Below are 13484 nucleotides of genomic sequence, written 5' to 3'. Positions count from 1 at the left end.
GATTATAGTTGATGTGACCGAGATGGCCTTGGAAGATAGTCCTCAAGTGCATTAAATATTTAATATATTTAGTTTCAAATAATACAATTCAACTTAAAAGAGGTGGTTGGTTACTCATTATGTAAGAGAATGGTAGATTTGTGAAATGGCTAAAATGAGTAATGAAGCAAGGTTCTTTCCATTTGTTTTTCTAGTTCACCTGTTAAAAATACTTATGCAGCACTGATTTTAATATAATGCATTGTTTAATCATGTTAGTGTCCACGAAAGGCACTCTAGTCTCCTAAGGTTCTTTTTTATCGATGGACATGTTAATCATAGAAATGCAAAAATAATTTTCCTAAGCTTACTAACCTTGGTTTACATGTACACGCTGCAATATTTACCTTAAAAAGACTAGGTTGCATGCTCCTAAGACTAATCTTGTTCTGAGTTTTCCATTCTTGAAATGATTTAACACTGAATCTTTGAGTAACTTAGCAATAGTGTGCTGTATGCAGCTAGTACCATTCCAGTTTTCCATCTCTGCACAGACTGAAAGTCAAAATACCTTAAAAAGGGCAGATTGCATGCTGCTAGGACCAATCTTGCTCTCTGTTTTCCTCCACTGCAAGGGTCGAACCATTGCTGTCAGGTATTGGCTACCCTAAAAGAATTGCACTAAATAACAAAGACCAAGTGGCCTGCTTCTGCTGGATTTACAGACTATTGTTGTCTGCTCCCAATTTGCTACCTCTGAAAGGTTTTAACCTGAATGTTATGTTACTGAACCTTTTAGGACTTATGACATGGGTTACATTCCTACAGAAGCTGGAAAAGTATCACAGTCCTTCATCCTACTGAACCTCCAACCCACTGGTGATTGCTAGTGTCAGTAAACAAGACAGTTTCAGAGAGAACAACAAACTCAGCTTCAATCTAAAGTTATTTTTATTTGCAAAGAAGCCAGGCATATCAAACAATAGAAGTTAAAACCAGAAAAAAACACAACATATGTCTTAAACAGTTCAATTCCCTACAGTATGTTTCACTTCAGAGAGTTTGTTTCACTTTTTAGCTATTGCAGTCTTTATCTTCTAAATCTAGGTGAAGTCATCATCCAACCCACTATATCCTAACACAGGGTCACAGGGGTCTGCTGGAGCCAATCCCATCCATCACAGGGCGCAAGGCAGAAACAAATCCCGGGGAGGGCGCCAGCCCACCGCAGGGCACACGCACACCCACACACCAATCACACACGGGACAATTTAGGATCACCAATGCACCTAACCTGCATGTCTTTGGACCGTGGGAGGAAACCCACTCAGACACGGGGAGAACATGCAAACGCCACGCAGGGAGGACCCGGGAAGCGAACCCAGGTCTACTTACTGCAAAGCAGCAGCACTACCATTGCACCATCTAGGTAAAATATTCTTTTAAAATGCAGGGAATTGTACTGTTCTGTTTCGTCTTAGAATGGTTATGTTGCTTGTGAATGTTGGGATGCCACAGGTTGCTGACAGAGAATGTCCATGTTGGTGTCCTTCCTGACGTTTTGGATGTCTCAGAAAATGCTTCCAAATCTGTTTCTTTATAGATTGCTTTGGTGGCTGATCATGCAAGATTTATCCCTTAAACTGCCACATACTTGGAGGGTTAATGCACCCCTGGACGCCAAATACTTTTTGGCTGCATTTTTTAAGGAAACGTCACAGTTCACCAAGAAAAAGTGAAATTTTAATGGAACTCGTTTTTTTCATGCAAAGAACATCACAATTACTGCCACACTGATTATTTTACACACTGCTAATGAACTGTAAAAACTATAAACTACTGCAACAATCTATTCTTACATGTACAAGGTGTAACTGACGCCATTGAAGAAATTCAGTAAATCACCAACTGCGCTTGAACTGGCTACATGTAAGCATTCAGTGCCCAATGCCTATGCTTGCAGACTAGTCTAGTGCAGCGGCTGAATCCCAGGGGCAGTGATGCTGATTCGCTAGGGTGTGGCAGTGGTCATGAGCTGGCTGTTCAACAAGTGTACGGCACTGACTGATCAGGTCTGGCGTGCTGGCAAATTGCACTGGGAACCGACTATAGCCGGTTGCGGAGTTCAATGAATGTACGTTGCCGAATATACTCGGCTCTGGAGTGCTGGCAAATTGCATTGTAAACCGACTATAGCCAGTTCCGGTGGTTTAAAGTTAACAATAGTTGCATCAGCCAAAATTGGACATCAAATAATTTCCAGTGATCTTGTTACTTGTCAGTGAAGCTACCTTTAGATAAATACAATAATGCGTTGACTTACAAGGTCCTAAGTACCGATTTCATATTTTATTACAAACATATGCACACTGGTAAGTTTATGCGCTCTAATATCTTATACAATTTAGTAATTATTACACTATCATAGTGTTTGCTTTTACATTTATGTATCGTCCAATATTCTTTATTTGTATGTGATCCAATATCCTCTTTCTGGAAGAATATATTGTCATCCTGTGAGACACTGTCAAATGCTTTCTTCTTTAAACATTCTGTTTGGGAAGGCACTTGCCTGTTAAACTCCTGTTTAAATACACACAATCAAAAATAATGCTACTTTCAGAGCTTTACAGTACAGTCTTACTTGTACAGTCACTTTAAAAATGCATCTGAATAATTCTGTAATAATCCAAATATCCATACAAATTTAATTTTATGAGTCTTATTTAACAAACTGTAAAAAGCACCAGTATATGGGTATCTATCTATCTATCTATAGAAAAATATGAAGGAGAGGAGATTAATTTTATGAATGCATAGGCATTATTGAACCCTGCCATGTCATGGCTTGAAGTTTCTACCATATACACTGTTCTCTGATAAATTGGAGAAAGAAATGCAACACATTCCAAACATCATAATACTGTTTTACAATATTTTTATTACCTACCATAAATACAGTAGGTAGGTAAGTGGTACTTCATTTGTCCCTAGGGGAAATATAGATTTTTACAGAAGCTCAAGAAATAAATATTATAACAAACAATAACAACTCCCTCGGAAATACACAAATTACAAGGAAGAAGAAACTTCTGAATTGGCTAATTATAAGAGAGCCCTCACAGTGAAGCATTATTTGTATTGCTGTAGCTATACAGGAGCCCCTGTAGTGTTTTACCGACACATTTCTGTTGAATAATTCTGTTGAATAATTTGTTGGTTAACGGTACTTAAGTGGTGTGTCACAGAGAGAACGTGCAGTTAATAAAAAACAAAAGTATTTTTTTTCTTCATTCTCTTCCCCTACTATCTCCAATGGGTTGAGAGTGTGTCCCATAACTGAGCCTGCCTTAATTTGTTGATTCAGTGGGTCTCTCTTGACGTCATGTTACTGGCCCAGAACACCACAGCTTAGAAAATCTCATTCATAATTACAGAATTGTAGAACATGTAAAAGATATTAAAGGAACACCATTTTCTAAGAAAAAAGACTCGGCTCTGCCATTTCTTATGTATCATGTCAATGTTGCCTGTGTTACTAGACCCATCCAGCTTGTAATTAATGTGGAATCGTGACCTGGCGTAGTGCACTTTGATGTGGTGAAAATCAATAAGCAGGGTTTTGCTGATGGAGCTGAAGATAATTGTACCAATTCCACTGACCTTCTGATTAGGGATGCTACACACTAAGCTGGATCTAAAACCAAGTTTATTGTGATAAGTTGGAACTGGGATCCATTTTAAGTTGTTCTGATAAAAGCCTCTCCCACTCCATGCTGTAAGTAATATGATAAAAGACAAAATTAAGAAAATTTAAACCAATAATAAAAGAACAAAAAACAAAAATATATTAAGTAATTGTGTACTTAAACAACAGTGCCTTCCCCAATTACACTTGCAAACTTTCACATGCCTGTTTTACACTTTTATACAATATTCTCTTTTAGCATACTACTTAAATATACACATATACCACACTCACTTAATCTATGTAAGACACATGACACCAATGTCAGAGTTTAATCTGAGTGTTCTCTGAATGGAACCAAGGAGATTGTGGAATGCCAGCAGAAGGAGCAGTACATAAGTGGAAAAAGTAGAGTGGGGAAATGGTGCTATCCCAAAAAAGGTGGTATTAAAAACAGTTTGATCCCTTTCTCACTTCAGACAATCAGCTAGTCAGGGTATAATATTGTCTGTGAAGATGTGCAGGTGGCTACCTCAGTTCTTCAAAAATGGACTGAAGAAATGTTAATTCTCTTCTTGTTAGGTCTGGTAGGGGTCAACCTTTCTCCTCTTACATTTTCTGCACTAAAATGACTACAATCTTGGTACTTGAATTGGTCATTGAAAATGTTTTTTTACACAGTACAGTATATTCATGTGACAATGCTACACAATTCTACTTACATCAAGAAATAAAGTTCTCCTCCTGACTCCTATAGTCTGTCTTATTCTCCTTGTCAGTACACACTGTTGATTCAGTGTCATTTTAGGATTTTTGCAAGTGAAATGACTTGGGGTTACATTTATAGTGTGAGGTTGACAAGGTGAACTGAAAAGGTGACAGGTCTGTTCCTTGTGATACTCGACTGTTGGCTTATATCCATTTCTGAGACACAGTCCTTGACAGACTGCGGTCTGCCAGGCAAATAGTCCCTTATCCTGGACACCATTGGCACATCCAGCTGCTTATCCTTGAGTGTACCCTGTAACAGAGATGGCTGGATGGTATTTGAGGCACTGGAGAAATCACAACACATAATCCTTACAGTGCTGCCCGATGGGAATAAGATTTGTGGACAAGGTAGATAACGGCATCTTCCACTCTAATTTGTCTGATGTACCCAGTCTGCATTTTGCCTAAGTTGTCTTTCAAAAAAGAACTTGTATTGTTAAGTAAAGTCTCTTGAAGGCCTTCATGAAAGGGTTCTGAAATGGTCATTTCCCTCCATAAAGTAATCACTGTAATTATGGCATGTATGAGTGTAGCCGACTGCAATCTGTCTTTCTCTGCATTGTGTCAAGGACAGTCAAGTCACAGTCATGTAGGGGAAACGTAGAAGTTTTTTATTTTCTTTCCAGAAACAAACAAAAAAAAAAGAGCAGGGTGTCACACAACAGCTTTCTCCCCAATTCCTCCTTACAGCATCCACTGTGATTGTCCATTTTTCTTTAATAACAAGGTTAACTTATTACATATAAAACTATGTACAATATATTTTTCAGATTTTCCTGAAAAAACTATTTACAATATACTTAGACTTACACAATAAAAAGTACAACTTTATAATTTTGTATATTCTTAACAAAAAATAGAGTAGCATACTTTTCCAGAAACACAAAGAAGTGGGTGTCACACAATAGCTTCTCCTCTGTGCCTATTAAATAATAAGTCATTTATAAATTATAAACATGACGATTAATCTGAAATAAATAAAAGAAGTTTTAAAATAAAAATTAAATCCCAAAATATATACATGGTCATACTGTACACAATGCCAAATTACATTAACGCGCTGTTCACCACACTAAAAGGAATAACAATTAAGTTTTCCTGATTTCTAAAAGTAAACATACAAAAACTGCATGCAAGAGCTTGGAAAAGATACACATGACTAATATACACTTGAAAATTTCCAAATAATATACATGAAAAATAAAAGCTAGAAAAAGCTTGAGGAGAGCTGAAAACACCACCTACTCCTTATAGCATCCACCGTGCTTCTGGTGTCTGAGTCAAGAAAAGTGGGGCATGCAGGTTGTGAAGTGTAACATTAATTAACACCTGTAATATAATATACTGTACAGTCGGTATACTACTATTTACAAGAACAGTTGATTTTGGGGGAATTCATAATTTAAAACAAAACAAAATTTCAAATGATATATTTCGCTATATGAGCACTGATGCTATGGTTTGTATGCATACTATTTTTTCTAGTGATGGGTGTTTTACTTTGTAAATGAGCATGGCATTTTTGCATAGATTTATATGTATTTTGTATTCAGCATAAACTGTAGTTACTGGCCCTAATAGAACATCATGTCTATGCACCTTAGAAATGATTAAAAAAGAAGTGAATGGAAATTTTCTTTCTAAAGAATTCCTGCATTTATCTGTGCTGTAATAGAATTTGCTTAAGATAAGAGTGTGCTGTCTTAATTCTTTTAAAATGACTTGGTTACTGAAGCAATTACTTTTAATCACAAAAAGTGGAAATGAGACTGTCTGATGTTTTGACCACATTCAAAAGAGAAATTGCTGCACAGAAAAGGAAATGAAAAGGTTACTATAAAAAACATGTTTATATTCTAATAAGAAAGGATTGCATCAAAATGTAACAAATTAGTGCACAAATGTGCATTCTACAAGAACTCTAAAAGGAGCAACTACTTAAACATCTTTTCTAGTTTTGACTGTGATCATTCATTAGTAAGACACTTTGTAAATAATCAGAGCCTTTCAAAAGAAAATAAAACAGTAAAATTGTACCAAGCAAAAACATAGTCTTACTAATTAATTTTGATGTAAAGCTATTTAAAGCAATTTAAAAGTAGGATTTGTTTTAAATCTGCACTAACCAAGTTTAAGCAGCACTCGTATATCTCGTCCTAAATGATTCTGCCAAGTCCTTTAATTTCTCCTTCGACTAGTGTTCAAATTTTATGTCATCATTCACTGGTACATGTGTTATCTTACTTCCTTAGTCAGGGTGAATGAGAAAATAGGATAAAAAGAAAATGTTTGAATTGCGATTGCTTTGCAATTTAATCTTGAGCAGTTTCATTCAAGTTGAAGAGATACAGTTTAATTTGTTAAAATAACCCCGGAGATCACTGGAACTTTTTGCTAACATTTTCTAACTTCGGTTAAGAATGATTCTTTGTTTTATTTGAGATGTCGACAAAACGTTATAAACAGCACTTAATTAATGATGGTTAGGTGGCACAGTGTCCCTGATGTTTCACAAGACCAGGGTGCTGGTTTCAGACCCTCCATCTGGTCACTGTTCGTGTCATGTTCAAAAATTCTTTAAACTCCCATGAGTGTCTGTGTGAGGTTTCTTCCTGGTGCTCCAGTTTTTATCCTACTTTCCTTGATATGCGTGTTAGGCTGATTGGCAACTGTAAATTGGCCTAGTTTGTGTGCTTGTGTGTAAGAGTGATTGTATCCTGTGATGGACTGGCCTTGAACCTGGTATTATTGGGATATTCACTGGCTCCCCACCACCTAAACTTTGTGAGCTATGAAGACGATGGACAAATGATGCTTTACATTTAAAGTTATTTGAAACTTTGCTAACATTTTTGTCTGTAGAGACCCAAAATATTGTCTTTCCTGCATTGTTTGAATTAGGGCTTTCCCTTCAGATGTTATGTTCAGCACACAAATCAAATTTTCTGACTCTTCCTTCAATAAGATTCCTCTTGAAATTTCAGCTGCCTTTGCAATTTCACACATGGATGGAGAAACTAAAATGAAATGCATCCCGGCAGTTTAAACATCTAGCATTCTCAAGGAATTTAAATGTAATTAGCAATGCTTTTCATATGCTAGACATAGATAAGCTGTTATAAACACAAAAACAAGGAAATGTGTAAACAGACTAGAAGCTAAATTTGTTGGTAAAGAGAAATTGCTGCCCAGAAATAGAAATAAAAATAAAGTTACCATTATGTCTGTTTATATTCTAATGAGAAATTATTAGAGTAAAATTTTGTTGTTTGAAACCCCCCACCACCAAAAAAAAGAATCTATTGTAATGTAAGTTTTTTTGCCTTGCAATCTTATAAGTGGTAGTCCCTGAAGCTTACGAAAAACCTCCACCTTAAATTCCTTCACACCTCTTCATTAACGTCTTTTGTTTTGCAAATATGTCAAGCAGCACAGGCAGCAACCAGCCTTCACACTTTATACACCTAAGGTCAAAATTTTGTCATTAGTACTATAACATGAAAAAAGTTTCTGTTTTAGCTATGTGTTCAACATTTGTTGTCTCGCATTTCCTGTCATCCTACATTTACATAAATCATCGTAGACACGGAACACACATGAAATTCAGGTGTTCCAAATAACAATATATTATTTACCCTATACAACTCCAGGTACCTCACACCCAGATAAAGACTTGAGCTGAGAGAACTTTTTGTCTGGGTTGAGCTGCAGCGTTAGGTTGGATGTGGGGGGGGGTGGGATAGCAGGCTGCTTGTGCTGATCAACACATTTGCAAAACAAAAAACGCTAATGGAGAGGTGCGAAGTAATTTAAGGTGACCAGGGATTACGAGTTTTTTTCTGAAGCTTCAGGGATTCTAGTGTTAATACTGTTTTCTCACCACTCCAGAGCACTGGGTTCAAATCCTGGCCCAGACACTGCCTTTGTGAAATTTGACTTTTCTCCAGTGTTCTCCATAGTGAATTTTTCATTCCTCATTCTTAAGGCATTCAGTTTGTTTTAGATTGACTAGCAACTTTAAAGTGACCCATTGTGAATTTTGGTTTAAGCCCTATCCTGGCTCATTCCTGCCTTTTGGGCAATACTGCTGGAATAGGATCTACCATCTCTGATCCTGAAATGGATTATGCTAATTTGTAAATGTTGTGTTACTTCAAAGACATTCAAATTAATATTTATCTAATTTGGGCCTGTGTGAATGTGCCTTGTAATTGATTTGGCACCCTGTTTGGGATGGATTTTCCCAGTGCTTCGGGGTAAGCACTGGCTCACCACAATGCTTCAGTGAATAAGTAGATTACAACATTGATGGATGTGAAACGGAGATTAAGAAGAGATTTAACAATGCCAAAATCAAAGTGTTTAAAATGATGAAAGGAATTGGTGCAGTGAATTCCAGCTGTTACTTTAAAATAACTGCTTTCACAAGAATATGATTGGAAAGTTAAGAGCAGGATTCACACAAATGTTAGAAAGTTTTTCACACAGAGTCCTAGATACCCAGAATAAGTAGCAAGTAGAGTGGTGTGGAATATGACTTTAGGGACCTTTAAATCTCAACTTGATGTTATTTTGAATGTTCTAGAATATGATGAATAGCATGAACAAGCTTTTTGGGGTGAATGGCCTGTTCTCATCATGCTAATTTTCTAGTCTATGTGTTTGCAACCACCCATCCCTCTCTGGGTGCATTTGTCCAAATTTTAAAATGTGGATTCATGCACACACATAAAGAAAATACTTAAAACTTTTATTAATGATTTCCGTGCAGCACTGTCTTATAGTCATAAACTAGGACAAATCACTGGTCAGAATAGCTGCACAATCATCTGCACAGTTTTGGATTCCCTCTGGCTTTGTACATTTTCTTTGAAGAGTTTTTCTTATATTTGACCACATATTTGGGCAGCACTTGTTGCTAGGTTTACCAGAACAAGTGATTTAGGACCTTGTGTGCTTTGACATATGTTAGCAATCCTCAAACGTAGATTACATCCAATGTACAATCTGGACTGATATTGCCCAGCTCAAAAGAGTCATTTTGTTCTGAGTGAAGTCAAATCTGATTCCCAAATGATATTAGTGCTAGTTTCTCTCTCCAGTCAATTCTGAGTAATTATAAGCTCTTTATTTGGTCTCGGTGACCCACCCTTTCTACCTTGAGCACCAATATAACAACAGGGAACTGCATTAATTGGTGACAAATAGTAATTAACAAAACATCACAGCATTGATGCAAATCTGATATTGACATAATGGCTATTTGAGCAGAAGGAACATTTTGGATCACTTTGTGTTATGTAGACACTGTAAAATCTTTTTTTTTTTTTTCAATTTTAGGATGAAATTCAGAAGCGTTATGGCATTCCAGCAAACCAACTCCGGGTTTATCTTCATTATCAGCCATCGTATTATCACCTTCATGTTCACTTCACTGCCTTGGGCTATGACGCTCCTGGCTGTGGAGTGGAACGGGCACACCTTTTGTCTGATGTTATCCAAAACTTGCAGACAGATGCACAGTACTACCAGTCTCGAACCCTGACCTTTACTCTGAGAGCTGATGATGCTTTGCTCCAGAAATTCCGAGATGCTGGTCGTCTGTAGAGACGTTTTTGTTTTTAAACAATTTTTGAATTTCCATTAAGGACGTGTTTAAAATAATTTTCTGTATTACTTAACACAAAGAAAAAACATCTTTAAGGAATAAATTGTGGGTAAATAAACACAAATGGACAAAGCGAACCACTGAGCTGGATACCTCAAGTGGTCTGTGGTACAGACTATAGATTAAAGGAGCTCCCAAATGAATTTTATTTTAACATAGTTAATGTGCACTGAACCTTTAATTATGTATATTTTTAGGCTGTATATTTTTTCAGCAGTAGAAATGCAACACTTGTTATGTCTACATTATTAAAGGTACTTGAACAGTATCTTGTAATAAAATCCAAGAAATGAGCTGTCCATCAAACACTTGAATTGCTTGACTGCTGTCTGTCCAGGTAGTATTCAGAAAGACTGGATTATGGGTACAAATGGAAGCCTGGCTGCTGCTGCTTCTTGACAGTCTGAAGAGCTTAGAATGATGCATCTGTGGGTTACATTGAGTCAGTGGAGTCAGTTTGGTCTAGGCTTGTAGGAATTGACCTTTTTGACTGATATCACTAAAGCTGTTACAGAAGAAAAATCCCTAAGTTGATAATTTATTTCCCCACTGTCCTTAAAATGTGGGCATTTATTGTTGGAGAAAACTAAAGACTTGTTGGTGCCGTAATACTCATAGGTCAAGCCATTTTAAAATGATGATTGTTATTTGTGGAGTTCTGCTTCAACTATGGCGGTTCTATTTTATTGCACTGCTAATATTTTAACACACATCACCATCACTAATATACTACTGTGATTGTTTTGTTTATTCTCTTTATAATAAACCTTGTGTGTATTTGGGTAAATATGTGTGCTGTTGCTTTTTATCATGACGGTTATTCTTTATTTAGCAGTCATCTTATCCAGGGCTACTAGTAAAAATAAAAAGATTTACTGTACATATTAGTGATTACACTTATGAAAACAGACGACAGTAGTTTGTGTTTCAGCTCCAGGAAACCTGATCTGAATCCTGGCTATCTTGCTGTTTGTGTTGGGTTTGCAAATTCTCCTTATGATGTTCTAAGTGGCTGATAAGGCAGCACATGAAGAAAAATCAGAAAATTGCAGAGATTTGTTTATACTATGGAGTGTCACAGTGAGAGATGTTATGCCTTTGAGAAACAGACTAAGGTTGTTCAGACATGTGGAGCGAAACACAGAAGGGTGATTGGTGAAGACCAGTTGCACCAAGATGGAGGGGATGAGGCCAACATGGTTAGTGGTGAAGTTCGATGTTAAGAAAAGAGGAGGTCTCACCCTAAAGGACCAAAAAGAGTGGAGGAAAAAGATTTGGGAAGCAACTGGCTTATGTGGATAAACCCATAAACTAATGATAATGGTCACAAAAATATACAAATTAGGCTGGCATCATGGTTTAGTGGCAAAGGCCCTGGACCTTCAATAGTCTTCTGTGTCACTTTCAGTTTCCAATTTCCTTAACAACCTTGAACAAGTCATTAACCTGTTTGTGCCGAAATATAAAGAGAAAACTTTATGTATGTATGTATGTATGTGAATGATTGTAATGAATACCCATTTTGCAAGTCTCCATACGTAAAGGTGCCAGCCAGACATAGTTGGTGTTAAATCCATACACATTACAAGATAAGTAGAATTAAACAACACAGTATACAATACATGATGTCACCAGAGCATTATATACAGTATCAAAAGTATATATATACAGCCATCCCTTGTGATTCGTGTGGTTTAGGGGCACAGGACTACTAATACTGTATTGTTGACCACAAGCCTTACCAATAACATACAGTTGATAATTTAACACATACTAGAAAATACATTACAGTTCTATATATAGCACCAAAAAAGTAAAATATGTAATAACTGTACTTTATACTGTTCTTTACTACAACAATACCATAAAGAGTCTTCACGCCTGCTGGTGTAGATGAACCAACAGCTTCACAGATTTCCTGCCCTTTTCTTTATATACCTTACTGTTAACTGGTTAAAAGAATACCCCATCCAAAAACAATATTTTTAAATGTTAGTTACCTCAGTTTAGCTACCTAGTTTTTGTAGAAAACTTAATGTCACCTGACCATGACTAATTCTGGACAACAGCAAACGATGTGAAAAAAAGTCCATTGAAAAAATTCTTGCATAACTCGTGTTGCATAATCCATATGGCTGATATCCATTTGTATGGTCGAAATGTGAAAAACAACATGTGCATGGTTTTTGCTAAAGTACTACTTAAATATTAATTTGTAGACAGGCAGCATTCATAGTAAATAGGAAATCTGTCATTCTGACAATGCGTGCATTTAACTTGAAAATCTGCCTCTCACCCTCATTCATTGGTCGAGAAACCTGTCTTTAATTCAGACATGCACAGGATTGTGTGCATAACATTTTTCCATAATTACTGTTGACAAATCCACAAAAAGGCAGAATTGTGAATCATAAACATGTAAATCACAAGGGTCAACAGTATATATATATATATATATATATATATATATATATATATATATATATATATATATATATATATATATATATATATATATATATATTGCCCAAAACACTATGTAAAACAATATAGTTAGGAATTGCACTGCCGCCCAGTAAATATATTAAGTACAGTCCTACCTAAAATAAACTGTCCCTGATTTGGAATACATGGATCCGAAAACAAACAAATTTCTGATGTGCTTGACTGAGAAGCAATGGCTTGCAACCTTAATGCTGGAAAATATTGTATCCCTCTCTAGCTGACCACATGGTCCTTACTGCATTTTATGATATATTTTGTATACAAATTTCTATTTTTTTTTTTTTTTTCTTTCTAATTCTACATGGAAGCAACGTGACAAATGCAGGTTGTGTGACCCAGAATTGGGTTAAATGAATGTGAAAACGGATATTTCTTTTTCTACCTGAACGATCAGTAATTTTGATTGCTCATTATCTTGAATAATGCTGTGCCTGGTAGGTCATAAAAAAAAACAAAAAAACAGAGAAACTATGGAAGATCGCATCTTTAGTTTATTCTTTGAAATTGAAGAAGTTGGTTTTTAATTACTTTGAAGGAACTAAGTAAAAAAAGTTTTGCTGTTTTTGTATTAAGAAAAATGTTATTTTCATTGTCCACACTGTTGAAATTGATTTTGACCAATAAACGTTTTTTCTCACAAAACCAAGTGTAGTCTAAGCCTTATTTGCCATAAGCCATATATTGATTTTAAATTGCATTAATGCTTGCCCTTAGTTCTAAAAATAATTTAAAAATTAAAAAATGAATGGAAAATATAATGATGAAGGATGGCCCAATTCCAGAGTCACTTAGTTTTCTATTGTGGGCCTGGTTTCTGTCTTTGAGAACTCTTCTCCTTGTTTTTGCAGGTTGTTTATCAGATTAACCCCCATG

The 13484-nt window shown here is 36.1% G+C and overlaps 1 protein-coding gene across 1 annotated transcript in view; it reads left to right on the top strand.

Annotated features, from left to right (window-relative positions):
* dcps (decapping enzyme, scavenger) overlaps positions 1–11347 on the top strand; it is a 51959-nt gene extending 40612 nt beyond the window's left edge. The window contains exon 6 of the mRNA XM_039764076.1: positions 9779–11347. Coding sequence (XP_039620010.1) covers positions 9779–10045 — 267 coding nt within the window. The 3' untranslated portion in view covers positions 10046–11347. The remainder of the gene's footprint in view (positions 1–9778) is intronic.
* Positions 11348–13484: the final 2137 nt, after the last annotated feature.

The sequence above is a fragment of the Polypterus senegalus genome, chromosome 9 (assembly GCF_016835505.1).
Source record: "Polypterus senegalus isolate Bchr_013 chromosome 9, ASM1683550v1, whole genome shotgun sequence".
Taxonomy (NCBI): Eukaryota; Metazoa; Chordata; class Cladistia; order Polypteriformes; family Polypteridae; genus Polypterus; species Polypterus senegalus.
This window is presented reverse-complemented; position numbering and strand designations above follow the sequence as displayed.